The sequence below is a fragment of the Paroedura picta genome, chromosome 1 (assembly GCF_049243985.1).
Source record: "Paroedura picta isolate Pp20150507F chromosome 1, Ppicta_v3.0, whole genome shotgun sequence".
In the NCBI taxonomy this organism is placed as follows: Eukaryota; Metazoa; Chordata; class Lepidosauria; order Squamata; family Gekkonidae; genus Paroedura; species Paroedura picta.
The window spans coordinates 199,947,648-199,969,832 of record NC_135369.1 but is presented as its reverse complement, the minus strand read 5'-3'; the positions used below and the strand labels follow the sequence as shown (position 1 = coordinate 199,969,832).

At 46.6% G+C, this 22,185-nt stretch overlaps 1 protein-coding gene across 5 annotated transcripts in view; it reads right to left on the bottom strand.

Annotated features, from left to right (window-relative positions):
• Positions 1-22,185, bottom strand: part of MACROD2 (mono-ADP ribosylhydrolase 2) — a 1,296,381-nt gene that overhangs the window by 469,483 nt on the left and 804,713 nt on the right. For all 5 annotated transcript variants that reach the window (XM_077316459.1, XM_077316450.1, XM_077316428.1 and 2 more), the window contains one exon: positions 19,260-19,290. In XM_077316459.1, coding sequence (XP_077172574.1) covers positions 19,260-19,290 — 31 coding nt within the window. The remainder of the gene's footprint in view (positions 1-19,259; positions 19,291-22,185) is intronic.

The following is a 22,185-nucleotide window of genomic DNA, read 5'->3' as shown; positions in this document are numbered from 1 at the left end:
ACAATAGCAGGTGAATGTCAGTAGCAGACATGATTGACTTAGCTGCGATATGCAGAAGAGTTGTAAGCATGGGGAAATGAGCACTGGTAATGAGACAGGAAACCAAGATCTCAATTCAGTCCAGAAGGATGCAGCCTCTTGAGATTCATTATCAGTTGCAAATCAGCAGTCTCTGGAAATTTATCATGGGGACTGGCCTGATTGCCCCCTGTAGAGGGTGGAAGGGCACTAATGACACCTGACAGCATAGATCACATTAGAGGATGAGCAGAAGGAGTGCCACATGACGGATGACTCTTGTCTTCATTCAAGGGAGCATTTAGTTCCAACGGCAAATACATTGTACATGTAAAGGCCATTTTTCTTACTTTCTGTATGAAACAGTGAGTGAATGGCTACCTTGATGACATCCTGGGCTGGTGACTCCCACGGGACCAAATATGCCTTTCCAATTCACATGAGACCCCAGTGCAAAAGCCACGCTCCCCACTTTTGCTCAGGTCAGGCCATCTTCCTCGATCTTGTAAAGCCAGACCACCACAAGGACTCCTCATCGGGAGTCACACATCGGTTCCTTATTCCGCCGGCTGATTAATGAGGTGAGGAACTATCATTCGATACCCCTTTATAACATCAGCTGGACCTCAGGCCCCAGAGTGGACAGTTTCTTTATGGGTGGCAGTGGTGATGGGCACGCCAAAGCCCACCCCCCACCCCCCGCTCACGATAATGGGGGTGAATTGAAAGATTAGGCTGTCAGCCTGGTGAGAGACCTCATTTTTCTTCCATGCTGCATAGGTTGCCCCTTACTGCAGCCCAAACATTTGATTGTGATTAATTTGTCAGGGTTGGTTGTACAAAGGAAATGAAGAAATGGGTTGCCAGTTACAGTTACTCTGCTTCTGGAGCGCCCCACCAACCTGTGCCGTTCGGCAGCAGTGTCAGTTTGGAAATAAACTATTTTGGGCTCTACTGAGAGAGGGGGGGAAATGTCTTTAGTGTATTTTAAAATAGCAGAAGGGGCGAGGGAGGCAACTGCTTTTCACTCTCTCTTTTTTAGCAACTTCCGTTGACATAGATGTCTCTCTTGCTAGCAGCGATACAGAAAGTATGTCTGTGTTTATTTTTGAAGTTAGCTGGACAAAACACACTGGACTTCGAAGGTTTAAAGCAGCAGGGGTAGTCAAACTGCGGCCCTCCAGATGTCCATGGACTACAATTCCCAGGAGCCCCTGCCAGCATTCGCTGGCAGGGGCTCCTGAGAATTGTAGTCCATGGACATCTGGAGGGCCGCAGTTTGACTACCCCTGCTTTAAAGCCTAATGCTTCGAGGAAGGCACACAAAGGGTTTATTTTGGAGAGTATCGCCCTAAACGTGCTTGAAGGAGGCTTTAGCGTATATCACCACAGTTTACTGAGGAAATTAAACGACCATTACGTTTTGGAGATAAAACTGCTAAGTGGGTTCAAACCTCTGTCTATCCCATATGACAGAACCAGGCTAAAATCTTAAGCTAGTCTGCTGGTCATTGTGACGGAGGGGGAGCCTCCACATTCAGAAACGTTAATCCTCAGAATCCCACTGCCCGGAGGCAACGTTGGCAGAAGGCCTCGGCCCCTCTGCCCTGTTGTTGGCCCTTCTGAGGATTTGGTTGGGCACAGGGTGAGACAGGATGCTGAGCTAGATGGTCTGATCCAGCTGGGCTAATAACGTTCTCATGAAAGCCTTGCCCTGTTGTTGACCCACCGGAGGAACTAGCTGGCCCTTGTGTGAAATGGAAAGCTGGACGCGAGGCAGACCAATAGATAGCCCAACAGACCAACATGATAGCCCTCTTTAAGTATTTGAAAGGTTGTCACTTGGAGGAGGGCAGGACGCTGTTTCTGCTGGCTGCAGAGGAGAGGACACGCAGTAATGGGTTTAAACTATGAGTACAACGATATAGGCTAGATATCAGGAAAAAGTTTTTCACAGTCAGCGTAGTTCAGCAGTGGAATAGGCTGCCTAAGGAGGTGGTGAGCTCCCCCTCACTGGCAGTCTTCAAGCAAAGGTTGGATACACACTTTTCTTGGATGCTTTAGGATGCTTAGGGCTAATCCTGCGTTGAGCAGGGGGTTGGACTAGATGGCCTCTATGGCCCCTTCCAACACTATGATTCTATGAATAGGTCAGACCCAGCAGGGCTCTTCTTATGTTCTTATGGCTACATTCTGACACCCCCTTCCCCCCGTCTTCATGACTTTCTTAATTGTTTCCCCCCCCCCTTCATTTAATTAGTATCTTTCTTTCTCTGGAGAAACACACTTGCAAAAATAAAGATGGTAATATAGAAACTAAAACCACAGAAAAGTACTCTGAAGATGCCAGCCACTGTAAGATCGTTCTATGCTCAGTCTGTAACAAGGGAATGTCACCAAAGTGTGAAAAACTATGACCCCCACTCAAGGCTGGGACTTGAGGCCTGCAGTGGGTTTCCAGGGCCCTCCTGGCCCCTAGCAGGGAATGAGGGGGGGGTCCAGATTGGGGTGGAGAAGAAGATTTTGGGGTGGGGCCTGGAGTCAGAGACCCCCATGGGGTACAATAGAGAGCTAGTTTGGTGTAGTGGTCAGGAGTGCGGACTTCTAATCTGGCATGCCAGGTTCGATTCTGCACTCCCCCACATGCAGCCAGCTGGGTGACCTTGGGCTCGCCACGGCACTGATAAAGCTGTTCTGACCGGGCAGTGATATCAGGGCTCTCTCAGCCTCACCCACCCCACAGGGTGTATGTTGTGGGGAGAGGAATGGGAAGGCGACTGTAAACCGCTTTGAGCTTCCTTCGGGTAGGGAAAAGTGGCATATAAGAACCAACTCTTCTTCTTCTTCTTCTTCTTCTTCTTCTTCTTCTTCTTCTTCTTCTTCTTCTTCTTCTTCTTCTTCTTCTTCTATTGTGGAGTCCATCCTCCAAAGCAGCCATTTTCTCCAGGGGAAGTAATCTCTCATCTGGAGAAGAGATTAAATTCTGCAGATCCCACCAAGAGGTTGGCACCCTTAGCCTAATCTTCCTCTTACGGTTGTTGTTAGGATTCGATGGGGGAGGGTGACATAAGTTGTCTTGGGTCCCCGTATTACAAAGGAAGTCAATAAAAACACAAAACTGGTATCCTCAGCAAATTCCCACTGAGCTTATCGCTCTGATCACACTTGGAAGAAACAGGTCTTTCCCCAAGAATGTACATTAAAATATAATTTATTAGTTTGCTCTTGAGCTCCTCCATTATTCCTAGATTTCCACACACAACTATCCGTCACAGGGAATACCTGAAATTCAAACCACTGAAATTTAGCAGGAGGCCAAAAGAAGGAGAGAAATGAAATTAAAATAATATACCCTCATTATCACATTTAATTTTGCAAAATAAAGCAAGAAAGCATTCAGTGTGTGTGTGTGTTTTCCTTAAAATCACCCCAATTCATAATTTATCAAGGGCAGGAAGGCAAATAGTATATCTGATTTTGTCTTCAGAAGTTCAGTGGATGGGAGACCACCGAGGAAGAGGAAAGGAAGGGCAAACTAGCTCTGCTTCTCCCTTGTCTTGAAAGCCACTTGCTGAGGTCAACATGTCAGTTGAAAATTGATAGCACAAACATCTGTACAATTTATCAGGCACTTTTAATATGCACTCCCCCTTTTAAAATTGTTATTATCTTCTCCCTCACCTCCACCTACATGGCTTTTCATTCCAGCCATGTGAAGCAATGGCAAACATTAAAAACTTGACATGAAGGGTGGCGGATCGTCCTCCAAGGGCCAGGCTAAGCCAGTGACTTACTCTCAGCCTGACCTATTCAGTGGCCTGCTGTGAAGACAAAATGGCGGGCGGGAAAACCACACACAGAGCCCCTCAGGCTCCTGAGTGGAAGGGAGGGCTAAAAATAGCCAGCCCACCTATCTAATCCCAGATGATGATGGCTCTCAAAATTAATTCACTCGAGTGTGGTAAAAGCTACATTTCATTCTTGTCACTGGGTTTCATTCGCTGGTGATACATTAGCTTTACTGGATGTCACATCTCCAGACAGAAGAAGGGTGAAAAGGTTCACACTCAATAGCACACAGTGCATTAAACAGGTGCCAGTGAAATGGAGGCAGGATTCATTCCTAGGATTAAAATGCCCTGTCATTAGCACCAGTAAAATCCACAGACTGGAGGGTGACGAGCCAGCCAACGTGCTCCTGGCTGTGGAAGCTGTTACTAGATACTCATTAGAGAAACTAATGGGAACGTTCAGGTTTCCTTGGTCCGTCTTCTTGTGGCCTTTCCAATGAAATTGCAGTGATTCCATCTAGCCTGCACTGTTTATTAATGTGGAAAGTGTCACAGCAATTCTCCATCTGTCTAGTGCTTTACAAGACAAAATGCACCTGATATACCAACTTTGACCCTAGCAATCAGGCTTAACATGCAAAATAAATGAGATTGCTGGGGAGGGGGAGGGGGAACCTCAAGTATTTCTGAGCCAAATCTAACAACTCTGCGAATGCAGGGTGGAGCAGTGGTTGGATTTTGCAGATACCTGTACTGAAATTTTTATAGTCTTACCCAGCTCAAAGCATTGGTGGCAGTTCCATATATATAAGGTCACTGGAAAAGCTCTCTCTTTCAGAATCTAACTGAGCCAATTTATACATTGTTCAGTCCAGCCAAATTCTGCCTACTATGTGCAATGTGACTTGGTGTGATATTTGCATAGGAGGACACTCAAAGCCATGAGACACAAAAAAGGAACACTGGCCAAATTTAAAACTAGCACAAAAATGTGGCATTTGCTCTAAGAGCATAAGAATGTAAAGAGCTTTGTTGAATCAAACCAATGGTCCATGTAGTCCAACACCCTGTCTGACATAGTGGCCAAACAGATCTTCTGGAGGGCCAACAACAGACAGAGAGGCCAAGACCTTCTTTTGACACTCAGAACAAAAGAACAGACCAACAGTCAATCTAGTACAACACCCTGTTTCACACAGTCACCAGTCGGTTGCTCTAGAACAGGGGTAGTCAAACTGCGGCCCTCCAGATGTCCATGGACTACAATTCCCAGGAGCCCCCTGCCAGCGTTCGCTGGAGAGTGACTGGAGTGTCACTCTCCTCCTTTAGTATTTCTTGAGAGACAAGCCCTCTCCTCACATAGAGCACTACTTCACCTCCTGTTTGACCTTATTTGTTTTTTTAACAACTGATATCCATTCACTAAGAGCCTCTTGTGGCGCAGAGTGGTAAGGCAGCTGTCTGGAAGCTTTGCCCATGAGATTGGGAGTTCAATCCCAGCAGCCGGCTCAAGGTTGACTCAGCCTTCCATCCTTCCGAGGTCGGTAAAATGAGTACCCAGCTTGCTGGGGGGTAAACGGTAATGACTGGGGAAGGCACTGGCAAACCACCCCGTATTGAGTCTGCCATGAAAACGCTAGAGGGCGTCACCCCAAGGGTCAGACATGACTCGGTGCTTGCACAGGGGATACCTTTACCTTTAAACGTGGTATACACACAATAGGAAGTGACAGAAGATTGTGCCTGCTATTGCATGCCTCACAAAAATGCTGATTTTGTGTATTTAGGCAGATTGTAAGTAGGTGGGCAGAAGGGACTGTGTCAATTCTTGACTCTTGTGCTCCTTTCTTGCCTGCTCAAGGAAAAGGCAAATCACCACTTTGGGGTCAGGAGGAAAATTTCCTTGAGGCCAGACTGGACATGGATTCTGGTTTGTGAGGGGGCATCATCTGGGCATGGAACTGGGGTCACTGTGGGTGGACAGGTAGTTGTGAATTTCCTGCATTCTGCAGGGGGTTGGACTAGATGACCCTAGAGATCCCTTCCAAGTCTATGATTCTATTAATTGTTATCTATACAAAGAGCAGACAAAATCAAAACAGACTTTTTTGAAAGGCAAGCTACTGTTGTTGTGAAGAATGCTTTGGGTGCTTTTGGGACTCTGGCCAGGAGCAATAGGATTGCAGAACTCCTAAGAAAACAATATGTACTATCCAGGTTGGCTTACAAGGAGATGTCAATAAGCAATGGTCACGTTTCCAGAAATAGCAGGCTATGCTCCCATCCTCTGGGTCTCGAACACACATGTGTATGGCAGAACTTAGCCAGACCCTGAGATAAGATACGATAAGATCAAGCGCTCTCTGACACTGAGCCTTGGGCCGTCTTGCCCCTGGTGTCTCCTGGCAAGAGGAAACAAACCATGCTTCCAAGAGGAGGGTTGCGAATAAGTCTGAGAGATGGAGAAATCTTTTTTCCCAGCATGATTAGAAGGCCATTCCCTCACCAAACTCAAGGCAACAGATGATCAATTCCATCTTGTAACAAAGATGAAGTCGCCGAAGCTCTACAGGGTTTTTGGAAAGGTCACAAATGTTTTTCAAAATCTATGTTCAGTAGCACTATATACTCTCCGCCAGGGTCGCCATTTTCCTGTTGGGGGTGGGGAATCTCCTGTATCAGCAGCCGTTGCCCACAGCACCAGCAAGAAGAAGCTGTCAGGTCATCACCGATGTCACTTCCATAAACAACCTAGGCGTGATGCCACATTGCTCTAGACATCACCAGAAACATGTTTTTAGCATAGAGTAGCATGTTGTGTTTCTGCAATTCTTACAGTGTTGTGCTGTCACTTCCAGGTTCCTCACAGCAGTGACATCACAACATTGCCCCATAGCAACATTGCCCCACATTCTCAAACCTCCCGGACTGCCACTGGTATCCCCCTTGTGGTTTAGCACATTTCCTTGCGGTTTACAAACATTCGCTAGAAACAACAAATCTCCGAGAATTTGCCAGCTGTACCATTCATTCTGGAAAAAAAGTATAGCATATATTTAAAAAACACATCAACATTAACTTAAGTTGAGGTGCCCTTTCTGAATTAAAAAAATGCAATAAAATTGTATTTTTTAATGACTCCCCTGAAGATGACACATATGTATGCAAACTTTCCCCTTCCTAGTTTATGGTGAATAATGAACGTAATGGATCAAACTGTGTGAAGCATCTATTTATACATTATGCTAATTCCTCCAACTTTTGAGATTTATGCTGGAATGAGACATGTCCGTGTCCTATAAATACCCGAGGAGGACAGGGGGTAAAAGGACACGGCCTGTCAGGCCACCAAGCATACTACTTGACACGGACACTGTCTGTGATCCTGCTAAATATATTCAACCAATGCTAATTTTAGATGGCTCAGAGTTAATCAAGGGACACCATGCTAATAACTTCTAAGCATGTAGAAGGTCTTCCAGAGAGAAATGGACTGAGGCTGGCAGGGGAACGCTTTGGAGAAAGGAGAGCAGGCTGCCTCAAATAAGATCTCTCTTAAATAATGGATGTGACAAATTCCTCCCAAGCAGCTAATTAGATTGCCAAAATACTTTTATATTCTAATAGATACCAACCAGCGGCAGCTACTCTATTTAATAACTTCCAGTGCCACCAATACATTAAGCATTTCAAGTAGCTGTTACCGGGGGACTCATGTTGTGAAGGCCAATCCTAACGGATCTGTGTGGCAGCTAACTCAGGGAACACATACACCACTGCAAGTGTTATCGACCCAAAATGATCCGGTTTTGTCTTTGTGCTTATGTTGTTAACCCCTACTGGTAGTCTTTAAGCAGCAGTTGGACAAATGCTTCTCATGGATGCTTGAGGCTGATCCTACAGGGAGCAGGAGGTTAGACTAGATCAGGGGTAGTCAAACTGCGGCCCTCCAGATGTCCATGGACTACAATTCCCACAAGCCCCTGCCAGCGTCCTTGTGCAGGCTGACCCCCTTCATCCCACTATCCATGCTTTGAGAACTTAGCTGTCATTTTCTACTCAGTGCACAATTAGGAATCACAGAATTAGAAAATCCTGCATTTTTTGTTTTGGCCATAGACACTCTTCAGCTGATGCACAATTCTGAAGAGAATGGCCCATACCACTGTGTTCGTGCTTCAGTAAGAGTCCGCATAAGGACACATGTTCAACCAAAACCAAAATGCTGTCATTTTGTTATACGTAAATTCTATTACTCCTGTTCATTAACATTAACATAGAGGCTTAGATCGGGGGAGGGGGGATTCTGAATCATAGAATCATAGAATCATAGAGTTGGAAGGGGCCATACAGGCCATCTTGTCCAACCCCCTGCTCAACGCAGGATCAGCCCAAAGCATCCTAAAGCATCCAAGAAAAGTGTGTATCCAGCCTTTGCTTGAAGACTGCCAGTGAGGGGGAGCTCACCACCTCCTTAGGCAGCCTATTCTGCAGTGGGAAGGACTTCTAGTCATGTACTTTGGCTCTCTAGCTTCCTCCATTTTGCTGCAACCCCAAATTTCTCCCAGTGAGAGACGGCAGGATCCCCCCCCCCCAGGAATAGCAATGGGGACATTTAAAGTAGCATTAAAAGGTAAAGGTAAAGGTATCCCCTGTGCAAGCACCGGGTCATGTCTGACCCTTGGGGTGACGCCCTCTAGCGTTTTCATGGCAGACTCAATACGGGGTGGTTTGCCAGTGCCTTCCCCAGTCATTACCGTTTACCCCCCAGCAAGCTGGGTACTCATTTCACCGACCTCGGAAGGATGGAATGCTGAGTCAACCTTAAAGTAGCATTAGGAAACAAGAAAGTCAAGGGTAGGGATCCCTCCACCTGCAGGAGCGTTCTACTGGATCCAAAACAAAGATACTAAGGAGCATCCCTTAAGGCCTAGTTACTCCCAAGAGTCTGTTGCTTCTGGGTACGTGGGAAATTTGCAATAACGCCCAGCCTAACTCTTTCAATAAGTGGGTAGAGGAAACCACTGCTCCAGCCCAGCACTATAACTACTCTAGACCATATGGTTGCCCGCTGCCTGCTGGTGGTGAGAGATCACCTACCCACCAGCCACCGCCACCACTCAACTGAGCAGCAGGAAGGCAAATGGGGGGGGGGGGAGGAGTGTATGGTTGGTATCCCTGACATGATGATGTCATTTCCAATGCAAACCAGAAGGGAGGTCAACATGTCCACTGACTCCCTTAGCATGTACCACAAACTCAATGGTAAAATCATAAAGTTGTGGGTAAAAGCCAGATCATCACTCCTGGTGCTCTTACATAACCTTTGAGTCAAGCTGCAGGTGAGGTTATTATGCAAGAGATGCTAATCACACAACTGTCCAAACACACAAGTCCTCTCTGCCCTGCCCATGTCCCACTGGTCAGCACCAACAGTTAGCTCTCCCTCCTGCCCCTCTCCCTGCTTTACGAGTCAGTCAAGTTTGTATGGGAAATGGAATAATTGTGTGAAGGGCTGCCAACCTTTCTTGACAAATTCTTGCTACAGTTATCTGAGAATTCTCCAAGAAAGCTTAGAATACCTATGTTGAAAATGAGGTGAGTGGACGGAAGGGATGTCATTCTCAAGAATGTAAGAAGAGCCCTGCTGGATTAGATCAATGGTCCATCTAGTTCAGCATCCCGTTTCACACAGTGACCAATGGAGGGCCAACAACAGGTCAGAGAGGTTGAGGTCTTCATAGGAACATCAGAAGGGCCCTGCTGGATCAGACCAGAGAACCATCTTGCCCTGCATCCTGTCTTCTCACACAGGGGCCAACCAGTTCCTATGGAGGGCCAACAACAGGGCAGAAGCCAAGGCCTTCAGATGATCATAAGGAGACCAGTGAGGATCTATCCAGCATCCTGTCTCACCGTCCAGGTCTCTTCTGTCAGCTCTAGCAGCTCTTCTGGGGAGGAAGAAGAGTTGCTGGAAGGAAGAGCTCAGACCAGCCAGGCACCTCAACCACCTGCAAGTAGGAACACCTCAGACACTGACAAACTGCACCTGGAAGCAGAGGAGCAGACTCAGAGTATCCAGAATGCTCACCCTCCATGATCCACAGTTGCAGGAAAAGACTTGAAAAGGCCTTGCATGAGAGAAGGAGATCTGCTAAGCTAGCCCGGAGGCAGCTGCAGTTATCTGACACTCAGCAGCCACAGAACCAATACCTAGGCAGTCAATAGGCTACATTTAAGCCACAGCCTGGAGGCAACGGCACTTAGTGCAAGGAAGTGGACACCCTCCTTGCTGGACTCCTCGGACTTCTGACCTTCCGCTGGACATCTCTGGAATTTGTTTGCCTGCCTTGTACTGCCTGCCAACTCTTGGACTTGATTTACAACACTTTGTCTTTTCACTCCTGTGCCAGAGCACGGCAGGGAGGAACCAAGGACTGCAGGATGAATGAGCAGGGGTGGGGGTGGGGGGAGGCAGCCTCACAGAGAAAAATAAATCCAAGAGGCAAATCTCTGCTAAGAGAAGTGTGGGCTTCTGGAGCACAGTCACTTTAAAAAAACGTCTTGGGAGGAAAGTCTTGAAACCTGGAACCAGGAAGTCTTTGAACTGAACACCCTGGCCAGTCAGGGAAGACTTCTTTGCTACGTCAACATTGCAGGCACGGGCAGGAATTCAATCCGGCAAAACGCCGAAGATCTACACTATACTGGGGGCTTTGAAAGCTGGTCCTTCAAATATAGCAACTTATATCGACTCCTGAATATCGCGGGGGAAAGGTAGGGTCACTGAGGATCAGTCATGGATGTTGCAGAGGAAAGGTTTAAAGCACCCAAAATCAAAATGGAAATCAAATACAGTGCAGAGGGGAGGGGCTTATTTGGGGTGGGAGTGGATAAAAAGCAAAGTGCAGACTCGACGATCTCCCCAGGAAAAGAGATCCTTTCTCTTCAAAGCACTAACAATCGTTTATTAATACATATTTACAAAGTTCATATTTCTGTCTTTATGATGGCCACCAAGGTGGCTAACAATTTAAAACATGCATAAAATTAATGTATTTATTGTTCACATATTGTTCCCAGCACAGCTGGCTCAAGGCAGATCACAACACTGATACCCTCACACTGGCCTCAACGTGCCCAGCCCCCTCCAGCCATTAGCCAGCCGCCAGCCAGCTGTAGGCCTGCGTTTGATGAAATATGGCATTTCAGAGGAGGGGCTTGATCTTCTCTTCCTCCAACCTGACCTCAACCAAAGGCCTGGAAGAAGAGCTCTGTCTTGCAGGCTCTGCAGAACTCTGTCAGCTCCTGCAGGAGCTCCTGTTCCAGGAGCTCATTCCACCAGAAAATGCCCTGGCCCTGGCTGAGGCCAGGCAGACTTTGCGTGGCCCCTCCAGTCTATTCAGTGTTGCAGCGCAATAACCTTTGGGGGACACAGGGACACAGGGCCCAGACTGCATATGGCCCTAAAGGTCAAGAAACAATGTCTTGAACCTGATCTGGCATTCAACTGGTAACCAATGCAGCTGCCTCAGCACAGGTCCCTCCATGGAGTCCTAGTGAGGACCCTAGCAGCTGCATTTTGCACCAGCTGTAATTTCCAGAACAGGGACAAAGGCAGGCCCATGTAGAGCGTGTTACAAAAATCTAACCTGGAGGCCACTGTTGCATGGATCACTGTGGCCAGGACACCCTGGCTCAGATAGGGTGCTAGTAGCCTCACTCGGCGAAGATGGTAGAATGCTGGCTGGGCATCTTTTATGAGCTGAGCCTCCAAAGAAAGTGAGGGTTCCAGGATGGACCCATAAAATCTACTCTCCTTCAAAATGCACACCATCAAACCAACCTTTAATAGAGATTAAAAACAACAACAACGTTAAAACACATTAGGGATGCCAACCTCCGGGTAGGACAGAGAATTACAGTTCATGTTCCCCAGGAGAAAATGGCTGCTTTGGAAGTTGGCCTCTATGTTTCTAGACCCCACTGATGTCCTCGCCCTCCCTAGGCTGTAGCTGGGAACCCCACCTTCCACCTTTGGCCAGGGGGACCTGTAAACTTAATACATACAGAACAATTAAAATACGTACACAAAACATGGGTTCGGAAGGAGAGCCCATGGGGTAAGACTGAGCAGGCAGAAAAGATCAGGCTAGACGGCCAGGATTTCCCCAGCAAAGGGCTCCAGGTGTCTCCAGGTGTCACACAATGGCCACATCTGTAGGTGACCAAGCATGGCTCAGTGTTGATCAGCTGCTCAGAGGCACCATCCAAATGGCCAGTAAGGCTCAGGTGATTCTCCTGACTGGTGGTGCTCCTTTTCTTACAGCCAATGCAGCGATTTCTACACACAGGGACATACATATCCGTGGAAAATCACTGCAATTACCTGACATGCGGAGAAGTATTAAGAAACCCACTCCTTTTTGCTGCATGGCTAAATCCAGAAATATATTCCTGTTAACTATATTGCTAATTTAATTTGCACAGATTACTAGGAAGCCTAATGTGATTTTTATCCGCTATCTTCCAGCTAGCGCTCTGCTATCTTGTAAAGGGTTTTCCATTGGGGATCTCTATTGATTTACAGAACTCAGCATCGTGTTCTTCAATGCAGTTTTTCTTTTTAAATACTTCTACAAGTACAATCCATATGGGGTGTGTGGGTGGGGGAGGCCTTTAAAACAAGAATACTCTTTTTTGAGCCTTGGCGGGGGCCTTATCGGGAAAGTGCCTCTGGTCTTTTAAAGCTGACCTTTTAACTTCGACTGTCTAAAACCCTGGACTTGGAGCTTTGGCACAAGCTAAGGGAGAGAGAGAGAACTTTTCTCCATCAAACATTGGGAAGGGGGAACCCCTTGCTTTTCAATGAACAGCTCTGTAGGCGGGGAGCTCTCTTGTTCCCTCTCTATGACCGTTTATGCACTGGAGGTTTCATGCTGGGCTGCAGGCTGGAGTTTTAGTCGTGGCTGGTTGCCCCACCTCTTCCTGTACCCACACAGGGGAGCATTTGGCCTGGTGCACCTCATCTTCCCCTGATTTGTGCTCCTGCACGGGAACTGGGGCAGTGAAGTTCCCAGTGCGTAAACGGTCTATGAGAACAGCAGAGTTCTGAGGCCATGTGAAAATGGGAATGATTCCTAACTCCAGGGGGGGCTAACAGACATAAGACAGTGGTGATAACAAATGCTTTTAAGAACACAACAATTGCGACTAGGGGTGTTTAAAAAACCCAAACACGACTGAAACCACTATATTCCAGGTTCGTGTAGTGGTTAGGAGTGCGGACTTCTAATCTAGTGAGCCAGGTTTGATTCTGCACTCCCCCACATGCAACCAGCTTGAGCTCGCCACAGCACTGATAAAACTGGCACTGATAAAACTGTTAGCCTCACTCACTGCTTTGAGCCTCCTTCGGGTAGAGAAAAGCAGCATATAAGAACCAACTCTTCTTCTTCTTCTTCTTCTTCTTCTTCTTCTTCTTCTTCTTCTTCTTCTTCTTCTTCTTCTTCTTCTTCTTCTTCTTCTTCTATTGAACCCCCCAAATATTGGTGTTTCCCTATACTTCCAAATTCCATTACTGGTATGGTATTCTGAGACTGTAAATATTTGGGAATGACAATTTTTTTGGCTCCATTGTGGTCCCATGGGGTAAAATGGAGAATTGATCTGGGGGCTCAGGGGATAGGGAAGCACCAAACTTGTAACTTAGCTGTTGGTGCCTCTCCTAAAAAACAAACAAACAAACCCCAAACCTAAAAACCCAAGTTTGAAAAAGATTGGACCAGGGGGTCAAATTCTATGGGTCTCCATTGATTTCAATGTTGAAAAAAAGACGTTTAAAGGGATATTCAGGATTTTTGGGAGGGCCAGATTGTCGCATTTAAAGGGATTGCAGGCCCTTTAAATACCTTCCAGATAAACTTGCTGCTCACAGAAGATGTTTAAAGGTTCAGCAAGCAACTGAAATGCTTTTGGGGTTTACTTGCCGCTTGCAAAAGCCATTTTGAATTGCTGAAATGCAGCCCCTAACGGTATACCAATAAGGTATTTTGGGGTGCTTTTTTTGCTCAGGTATACTAAACGCATACCCCTAGTTGTGACAGTCCCTAGTGAAAAACTCCTGCAGTTGAAAAATGTGCTTAAAGAAACAACTTGAAGTCCTTCCATGATACTGTATTTTGTCAAGTGAGTCAGCACTTAGAGACAGGAACAAAGCTTTGCAACCTTACAAGAATGACACCTACAAGGCCAGAGATGAAAGGGACAAAATTTGGGTTCAGTAGTATTTTCAACATGGCCAAAGATTTCTTCAAGGTCTCTGTTTTCTCATGTACGCACACTTCTTCAGATGCATTGAAATGGAAGTTACTAGTACATACATATAGGTTGAGGGTGAGTAGCAAATTAGAATACATTAGCATATGCTGTTAAAGGAGTTGGATGGAAGGACCAAATTGGAATAACCAGCTTATTTTGTATGACTGTCATGTGTTTGGGTGCAATTCCTGGGGGAAACATAGGAAAGGAAATAACTATCTCAACTTTAAAAATTGATGAGCAGATGTATCCTTCTTAACTGTGGGATGCTGAGGGTCAAGGGAACAGGGTGAGTCACCCTGGTTTTCTCAACCAATTTTTAAAAATTGAACCTACAGTTATTTGTCTTCTGACCTACACAGGGCTAGCTTGATCTTTTTTGTTTCCTTTTTTAAAATCCACATAATATATAACCTGCCTTTCCCACTGGAATTTGAGGCGGATTACACAGTTTCAGTACAATTGACAGGATGGGTCATTCGATAAATGAAGCAATGGGTTAGGGCTGCAAACCAACCAGTAGTCTAAAAACAGAACGGAGGCAAAGCATAAATATTAACTGGACACATTAAATAATGCAAAATTCTATAACAGGGTCCTGGTTTCAGCAATATATACACGAGTGTAGAACAGTCCCTAATAATTTGTCAGCCAGCTTGGTGTAGCGGTTAGGAGTAGTGGCTTCTAATCTGGAGAGCTGGGTTTGATCCCTCACTCTTCCTCCAAATGCAGCCAGCTGGGCAATCTTGGGCTAGTCACAGTCCCCTTAGAGCTGTTCCCAGATAGCAGTTCTGCCAGAGCTCTCTCAGCCCCACCTATCTCACAGGGTGTCAGTTGTCTGCTCTCAAGGGACTGAAACTCTAAGCCAAGCGTGTACTCCACGACTGAGCTAAACCCTCCAAAACCATTGTATCACTGCTTCCACACCATCACGTTTACAGAACCTATCACTAACCTTCAGCCCAGTTCATAGCACTGTGAGCAATCCTTCTCCTAAAGCAGGGGTAGTCAAACTGCGGCCCTCCAGATGTCCATGGACCACAATTCCATGAATTGTAGTCCATGGACATCTGGAGGGCCGCAGTTTGACTACCCCTGTCCTAAAGCAAAGCAGAGCCACAACCTGCCCCTCTAGGAACCCACCTGATCATCTTCTGTGGGCAGCCGTGTTGTTCTGAAGCAACAGTCCAGTTTTATGTTGGGTATAAGCTTTTGTGCCCACACACTTAAGGGGCAAAAGCTCAAATTTTGCTAATCATCTCCTGAGGCTCTGCATGAGATGCAGATGAGTGGAAACCCAGGAGAGGGCCTTCTCAGTTGTGGCACCAGAACTCTCCACTCAGCCCTCTGGGAAACTCGTCTGTCCCCCTGTCTTCCCCTCTCCTGATGGTGGTTGAAGACCGTCTTGTTTTGTCGGCTGTTCCTTTCTTCTTTCACTATGATGGTTTCTACAGCTGCAAAAAATGCCGCAATGGCCTTCCTAAAGTCCCACGGAATAAAAAACCTTTCACATGAAAATCGGGCTCTTAAGGAGCAGACCCAAACACAACTGTTTTCCATGCAAGAATCCTCGGAAACCGCAATCTCTCTCCCTCCTCTGGAAGACAATTCACAGTTATCCAGTGAGGACGCTCAGGATTTGAGTCTGCTTCCTCCTCCATCCTGCCACAAGTGATGACGTGTCAACTCTGCCTACTATTTGCTTCTACTCCACTTTGGAACTTTTGTGCAGATAAGCAGTTTCGTAACCGTGGACAATGTGCTTTGTCTTCATGCATGCATGGGGATTGAACTACGGTTATTATTATTATTATTATTATTATTATTATTATTATTATTATTATTATTATTTCGATTTATTTCCCGCCACTCCCAAATGGCTCGCGGCGGGTTACAATGTCTTAAAAAACCCATTAAAACTCCCATTAAAAGACTCAAAAGGTTGAGCGCTTTGGCTCGGTTCAGCCGCCTCGGTGATTGCCGCGGCACCGCCACTGGCTCCACCCCTCCTCTCCGCACCATGGCGTTGGCCTCCCGTGTGCCGCCTCGGGTTTCGGTGATTGCCAAGGTGGCCACACTGAGCCGAAGCACTCAATTGAATGCACAGACCGAGCAAGGGGGGGAGGCATGACAGGAGGTGTTACTGCCCACTCTTCCGATGAAAATGCAAAACACAGGCCGTGATTGGAGTCCTGACCAGTGAGGGGGGGAAACCACAGATGCAGCATGCCAGGCGCAAATTCAGAGTCTACATTTAGAATCTGATGTGGGGAAAACACACTGGCAAAGCAGAACTGCAAAATCAGTTTATGTTTTCTTTCAGTTTTTTTATGTTTCATGTCTATGTAGTTCAGCTTCAGTCTTCAATGCTCACGGCCTCACCGATGCTGGTATACAGGGGACAGCCCTCCAGTGGCTGATTTGCTTTCTCCAGGGTCATGACAGACGGTGGCTGTGGCAGAGAGCTACCGTATATACTCGCATATAAGCCGAGGCACTTAATTTTACCACAAAATCTGGGCAAACTTATTGACTTGCATATAAGCCGAGAGTGGGAAATGCAGCAGGCTACTGGTAAATTTACAGGGTGGCCTAAGCACTTAATCCATGCTCCATCATCACAGGCTTTCCTATCCAGCCTCCCTCCCAAGAAATACAGAAAAGTCAAGAGGATGAATAGCTGCTGGTTTTTGTACCCTGCTTTTCACTAACCAAAGGAGTCTCAAAGCAGCTTACAATTGCCTTCCCTTCCTCTCTTGATGCCAGACACCCTGAGAGAGCACTGGCAGAACTGCTCTGTGAGAACAGCTCTGGCAGGAGAACCAAACAGTGCCCTCCAGGCCAACAAACCAGAGCAGAAAACTAGTACCCAAAGTTGGCAACCTACTAGAACAAGTACAACAGGTACTAAACTGGGGGCTACAGTACCCCCCAGAACAAAACACTGAAAGAAAGAACTGTAAAACTGAACACTGAAAGAAAGAACTGTAAAAATCAACTTTTAAAAGAAACACAACCCCAAGAAGAAAAGGCAAACAGTGCTGCCCCTCAGGTAAAAGAAGAAACACTGAAAAAACAGTAAATCCCAAAGCATCCCCAAAACCCACCTCACCCCACCCACAGAAACCAAAAGAATAGTTTGGAAGAAGTGATTAGGAAAAGAAGGGGAGAAAATATCAGAATCCCTCAGCCAAACCATTGATGTCCTACAAGCCGCCAGAGTAAGCTTTCAAGATATTTGCAGAAGGCAATGGTTAGCTGGGACCAATTAGCTCACTTGCAAAGAGCTTAGTTTTTAAGATCTTTGCAGAAGGCAAAGGTTAACTGGAGGCCACTAGCTCAAGGCAAAGGTTAACTGGAGGCAAAGAGCTCAGGTTGCAGATGCAATGCTGCGATTGGCTGGCTGGGGGCAGGCTGTTAATCAATTATCCACGTATAAACCGAAGAGGTCTTTTAAGTGCTAAAAACTGTGCTGGAAAACTCGGCTTATATGCGAGTATATACGGCACTTCCACAGTTCTCTCCCCCACTCTATTCAGCATCTTCATGCGCCCTCTAGCTCAACTAGTTTGGGGGTTTGAGCTGTCATGTCATCAGCATGCAGATGATACCCAACTCTACTTCCTAATGGACAGCCAGCCAGACTCTTCCCAGAAACGTTCACCAGATATTTGAAAGCTGTAACAGTCTGGCTTAAGCAAAGCCATCTGAAACTTAACCCCTCCAAGACAGAAGTCCGGTGTCTGGGTAAGAAAGGACCAGGTGAAGAAGCACGACTGCCCTGCCTACATGGCATACAGCTTCCTGCTGTGCAGCCGCTAGGAATCTGGGTTTGACACATCCCTGTTAAAGGAGGTGCCGGTCACTAAGGCAGTTCAGCTGGCATTTTACCATGTTTGCCAGGCAAAACTACTAGTGCCATACCTGGGGCACTAGTAGAACACCTAGCTATAGTGATTTGTGTGATGGTCATGTCCAGATTGGATTTCTGAAACGCGCTCTATGCAAGCCTTCCCTTGACGCTGAACTGGAAATGGTTACTGGTCCAGAACACAGCGGATTTGTACATCATGGTGGAACCACATCTGGCCTTCCCTGAGGCAGCTGCACTGGCTCCCAGTTGAATTCTGAATCCCCTTTCAGGTATTGGTGTTAACCCTCAAGGCCATACGTGATCCGAGCGCAGGGACTGCTTGGCTGATGATGCCCCAAAAGGACATTCATGATCCCTGGCCCAAAGAACTACATGTGGCCTCAACTAGGACCATTCTGATTCTGATTCTGATTCTAGGACCAGGGCCTTTTCAGTCCTGGCCCCGACCTGGTGGAATGAGCTCCCGGAAGAACTAAGGGCCTTGACAGAACTGGATCAGTCCCACGGAGCATGTAAGACAGAGCTCTTCTGACAGGCAGGCATTTGGTTGGGGCCAATGAACAGCAAGACAGTTTTGATTAAAAATCCCCGGGCCTCCCTCTGTATGGAGACCCACCCCTGAAAACCAAATGCTCTTAAATAAAATAATTTAGCTGTACAGCCGGTATGGCTGCTTTGAAGATGGCTTTAGGGTTTTAATTGTATGTAAACTTATTTATTTTTCCGTTTTATTTATATAATGTTGGAAGCCACCCCAAGCCAGCAAGCAAATCCCGTGGGATTCTGATTTAGACCTTGCGTGTTATTTGTGTAAAGTTCACACTTTTGTATACATTCAGGCAATGCACGTTATTTATGTAAAGCAGGGGTAGTCAAACTACGGCCCTCCAGATGTCCATGGACTACAATTCCCACGAGCCCCTGCCAGCACGCTGGCAGGGGCTCGTGGGAATTGTAGTCCATGGACATCTGGAGGGCCACAGTTTGACGATCCCTGATGCAAAGTTTACTTCTAATTGTACATGGCTAGACAGTGTATATTAATCATGGACAGTTAAGAACACAACTGTTTTTTGCAAGGCTGGGACAACCCTTTTGGAACCCCTTGGAAGACTCTGTCATTTGCAAGCATGGCACTTCCCACCACGCAGTCAATTGTAGGTCTGAAGCAGAACGATGCACTCCCAGCCCCACAACCCGTCTAAACCAAAGGTGGGCATTTGTTACGAAGAAAAATTATAATGGGTTTTACATACCATAAATTCCTGTTGAAATACACGGGAACGCCTGCAAGACACAAAACAAGATGTAAATTAAATATTTTTTTTCATTTTTAGACCCACTTGTAACACAGAATCATTTGGTACGGGAAACCACAAGCCACTTAGCACAAAGAAGTCTCTACATTCAAGTCAGCACGGCCCTGGCGAAATGCACCCCAGAGTGCTGACCGGTCGTTCAAGCCACCAGGAAGCCGTGTTTCAATTTTCTCTGAGAACTTGGGGAGCAAAGGGAAGGTCCTGCAGAACTCTGGAGAAAGTAAACACTACAGCAGGGGTAGTCAAACTGCGGCCCTCCAGATGTCCGTGGACTACAATTCCCAGGAGCCCCTGCCAGCGAATGCTGGCAGGGGCTCCTGGGAATTGTAGTCCACGGACATCTGGAGGGCTGCAGTTTGACTACCCCTGCACTACAGGTTCTGGCTGGAAGAGAAAAACAGGAGCTCCTGGGGAATTCTCAACCAGCGAAATTGACTTCAGTAACCAGGAAGGCCTTAGAACAATTACACAACGATCGATTTGTAGGCAGCAAGAGGAAACGGCCATGATGACCCAAACCAGCAAAGAGAGAGAGAGAGATTTTAAAGAACAAACAACATCCAAGTTTCTTTCTTTGATAGGATAATCCATTTAGTAGATAAGGAGGGCGAGGTAGATACGGAGCTTGACTTTTGGCATCATTTCTCAGCAGGCTCTGATGAACAGGTGTATTTGTCTATCACGTTTGTATCCCTCCTTTCTCTCTCTTGCCACATGGATTTTCCCCATATTATCCTTGGAACAGTTCTGTGAGCTGTGATAGGCCATCAGAGAGAGGCAAGTCTCAGAGGTAGAGGAAGGGGGGTGGAAGAGAACAAGAGTCCAAAGGCACCTTAACGGCTACGCTTTTGCGAGTCACGACAAACCGCTACAGGAGAAGTGAATGGTGATTTACAAAAGCTCACCTCCTTCCTCAAACAAAGCTTTGTGTTTTAGAGGGAGAGCCATGTTGGTCTTCTACAGATTGACAGTAACATCTCAGAGACCGACAAGATTTTGGGAGGTATGAGTGTCAAAGCTCCCTTTGTCAGTGAAAGACAAGGTCACATAATGAACTTCCCAGGTGAGGAGGTGAACCTAAATTTCACATTGCTTTAGATATGCAGGTCACCAAGGGAATTCAGAAACCTCACTGGCATTCCAGTGCAGAACCACCAGGTCTGATGCTAAAGGCCCAACTTTTAAAGCCCTAAACCAGGGGTAGTCAAACTGCGGCCCTCCAGATGTCCATGGACTACAATTCCCAGGAGCCCCTGCCAGCGAATGCTGGCAGGGGCTCCTGAGAATTGTAGTCCATGGACATCTGGAGGGCCGCAGTTTGACTACCCCTGCCCTAAACGGTCCTGCCCTAAACGGCTTTGGACAGGGTCCCTCAAAGTTGGCTTTGACCAGGGCCTAGCACCCTGAAGGTTTAGGAATATTTACAAGCAAGGGTGCCCTGATCTGGACACTTCAGGCTAGCACAATTTTATAAGATCTTGGAAGCTATGTATGGCTGGCCCTGGTTGGTACCTGGATGGGTGGCCACCAAGGAAGTCCAGGGTCCCTATGCAGAACCAGGCAATGGCAAACCACCTCTGCTCATCTGTGCCCTGACTTGGATAGGCCAGGTTAGATCTCATCAGATCTTGGGACCTAAGCAGGGCTGGCTCTGGTTAGTTACTTGGATGGAAGACCACCAAGGAAGACAATGACCACTACACAGGGGTAGCCAGTGGCAACCTGCCTCTGAACTTCTCCTGCCTTGAAACTCCTACAGGGTCCTCATAAGTCGGCTATGACTTTGTGGCACGACCATGTGCAATCCATCACTCTTCCAATGTGCCTTGTGACTGGCCCCTAGGAAAAAGGGGGAGCTAACTTTTCCAAACTATTTACTACAGAGAATGTGGTCATGACTGCACTAGTTTGATGATTTCTTCAAACAGTATTTTGGTTCCCATTTCAAGAACAATACATAGGAATACATCAGGAATAGCAAATACACCAAAACAAATTGGCATTTCATTCTAGCTGACAATAATGAGCTTGCCTGAGTTTCATTAGGGCACATGCATTTGGAGGCCCTCAGATCGGGGGACATTTATGAGGTCCCTATAATAATTAGAAATAACAAGCTGTCATTTTTGCACTGTATACATTTTCCCATTATGCTAAAAGGCTTGGCTCTTTAGGGCTAGCCCCGCCATGATGTTTTTTTTTTCTTTTTTAGAGTAAAACTCCCCCAGAAAAGGATTTCAAAGGGAAGATCGCAAGCAAGTGGCTTAGAGTTTCAAGTGAGCGTGCTGTTCTACCCGGCCAGGCTTTGAAGAAATAGAAATGAAGGGTCGTCTTTTAGTGACACTGCAAGCATGACTTCCACAGAATTCTGGGTTTTTTCCCCCTGTTACTTTTTCCTTATCTCAGTAGATAAGTAGATATCTCACTTATTAGTAGACTAAAAGTGTCAGGCTTCAACAGAAGTTCCATCTCTTTTCTCTCCTTTTGTTTTCCTTTTCCCCCTTCTCCTGCATTCAACTTCTGTTTTCTGGCTCTTGTATATATGGATCTGCTGAGAACTGAGCTTGAGGTCCGAGGCAGGATCCAAGCAGACACGTAACTGAACAATCAAGTTTAAACCAATCAGTGCAAATCTGGCTAATGGCATGTGGCCACGCCCAAGTCCATGGTGTCAATTGTGTATATAAGTGGGGTTGTTCTGGGTAGGTTTTTAGTGTGGTCTTGGTACAGCTTGTATCATGTTCTGGCACCACTAAACAGTTTCAATGATTCCAGCGTCTGTTAGTCACTGACCCGCAAGATCCACCACAGATCTAACACTGGCCATCCCAAACGTGCTGCTCAATACAAGATGCAGGGACAG